This window comes from Mus caroli, chromosome 14, assembly GCF_900094665.2.
Source record: "Mus caroli chromosome 14, CAROLI_EIJ_v1.1, whole genome shotgun sequence".
Taxonomy (NCBI): domain Eukaryota; kingdom Metazoa; phylum Chordata; class Mammalia; order Rodentia; family Muridae; genus Mus; species Mus caroli.
In genome coordinates, this window is record NC_034583.1 from 69936595 (window position 1) to 69937874 (window position 1280).

The 1280-nt window shown below is 46.9% G+C and overlaps 1 protein-coding gene across 1 annotated transcript in view; it reads left to right on the forward strand.

Moving 5' to 3' along the window:
• Positions 1 to 1280, forward strand: part of Vwa8 (von Willebrand factor A domain containing 8) — a 321037-nt gene that overhangs the window by 237425 nt on the left and 82332 nt on the right. The window contains exon 36 of the mRNA XM_021181216.2: positions 587 to 668. Within this exon, the coding sequence (XP_021036875.1) occupies positions 587 to 668 (82 nt within the window). The remainder of the gene's footprint in view (positions 1 to 586; positions 669 to 1280) is intronic.

Consider the following 1280-nt stretch of genomic DNA (forward strand, 5'->3'; position numbering starts at 1 on the left):
CCCCACCCCCCGTGCTGTGAGCCGTATCTAGAGTGACCTGCCCCACCCCCACCTACCATGCTAGGTAGCAGGCTGCTGCAAATTTAGTAGGGTCCACACACACCTCACACCTCGGCTGCGTACATAAAGGTGCACTGAGGAGTCTAGACACCCCATTTCAGAAAAACCCATCACCTTGAGTTTTTATGATAATTTGGTTTGTTTGTTTGTTTGCTTGCTTGCTTACTTGCTTGTTTTTTAATCCTTCAACTGCAGAACTAGAACTCCTGTTGTTGTTTGTTTTTGTTTTCTTTTTCTGGTGTTGTTTGTTTATTTTGTGAACCACAATCAATGGATACAGCGTGAATATCCTGGGCATTTCCTTCTAATGATAGAAGGTAGGAACTATAATAAAAATGATGGAAGATAGGAAGATAGATGGTACACATGTAGCTAGACAGACAGACAGACAAAAACCTTTAAAAGCATGTATGTGTTGTGTTTGTGTTATGTGTGTGTTGTGTTTGGTTTTCCCAGAGCCCCACCCTTGGGTCCACCTTGGCCCCTGCACCTTTAACACTTGGCTTGTGTCGCAACTTATTTGCAGATGTTACTCCCCCCCAGACAGCTGGCTACATAGAGGTTACTGATCTCCAAGCAAAGAAACTCCGGTACATCCCTGTCCCCAGGTAATCTCTTTCCTCCATCCTTACTGTCCTATGAAAGCAAGAATGCTCTCCCCGTTCACCTGTTCACCACCAGGTTCACCTCCACAGCCCCCAAGGGCGGAGCTTGTCACCACTCAGTGCTGCTGTTATTGCCCTGCTGTAGCAGCAGAGCCTTTAAAGCAGGGAGATGTGTGATCTAAGCAGACACAGAGCCCCTCCTGTCAGACTCAGCAACAATGCAGATGTGCTCTCAGCCTGCAGTCTCAGCCCTGCAGGCTGTGCCCAGGCTCCTATTTTCCGACAGCTTCATTGCTGGTGACCTTTAGTCAGACATTAAAGCTGTGAAAAATGAAGTCATTAACCTGAGAGGTAGACTTACTTTCACTAATCCCTGTGGCTTCTTAGAATGCCTTAATATGTCCGCTTGGTGGGAGATGGTTTTTAATCATTTAAGGAAAGGTCTTATTCCATCCTGGCTGTCTATTTGTTTAAATACACAATTAGTTCAAGAAGCAAAGCAAAGCCCGGCATGGTGTCCCACACCTTTAATCCCAGCACTCGGGAGGCAGAGGCAGGCAGATTTCTGAGTTCGAGGCCAGCCTGGTCTACAGAGTGAGTTCCAGGACAGCCAGG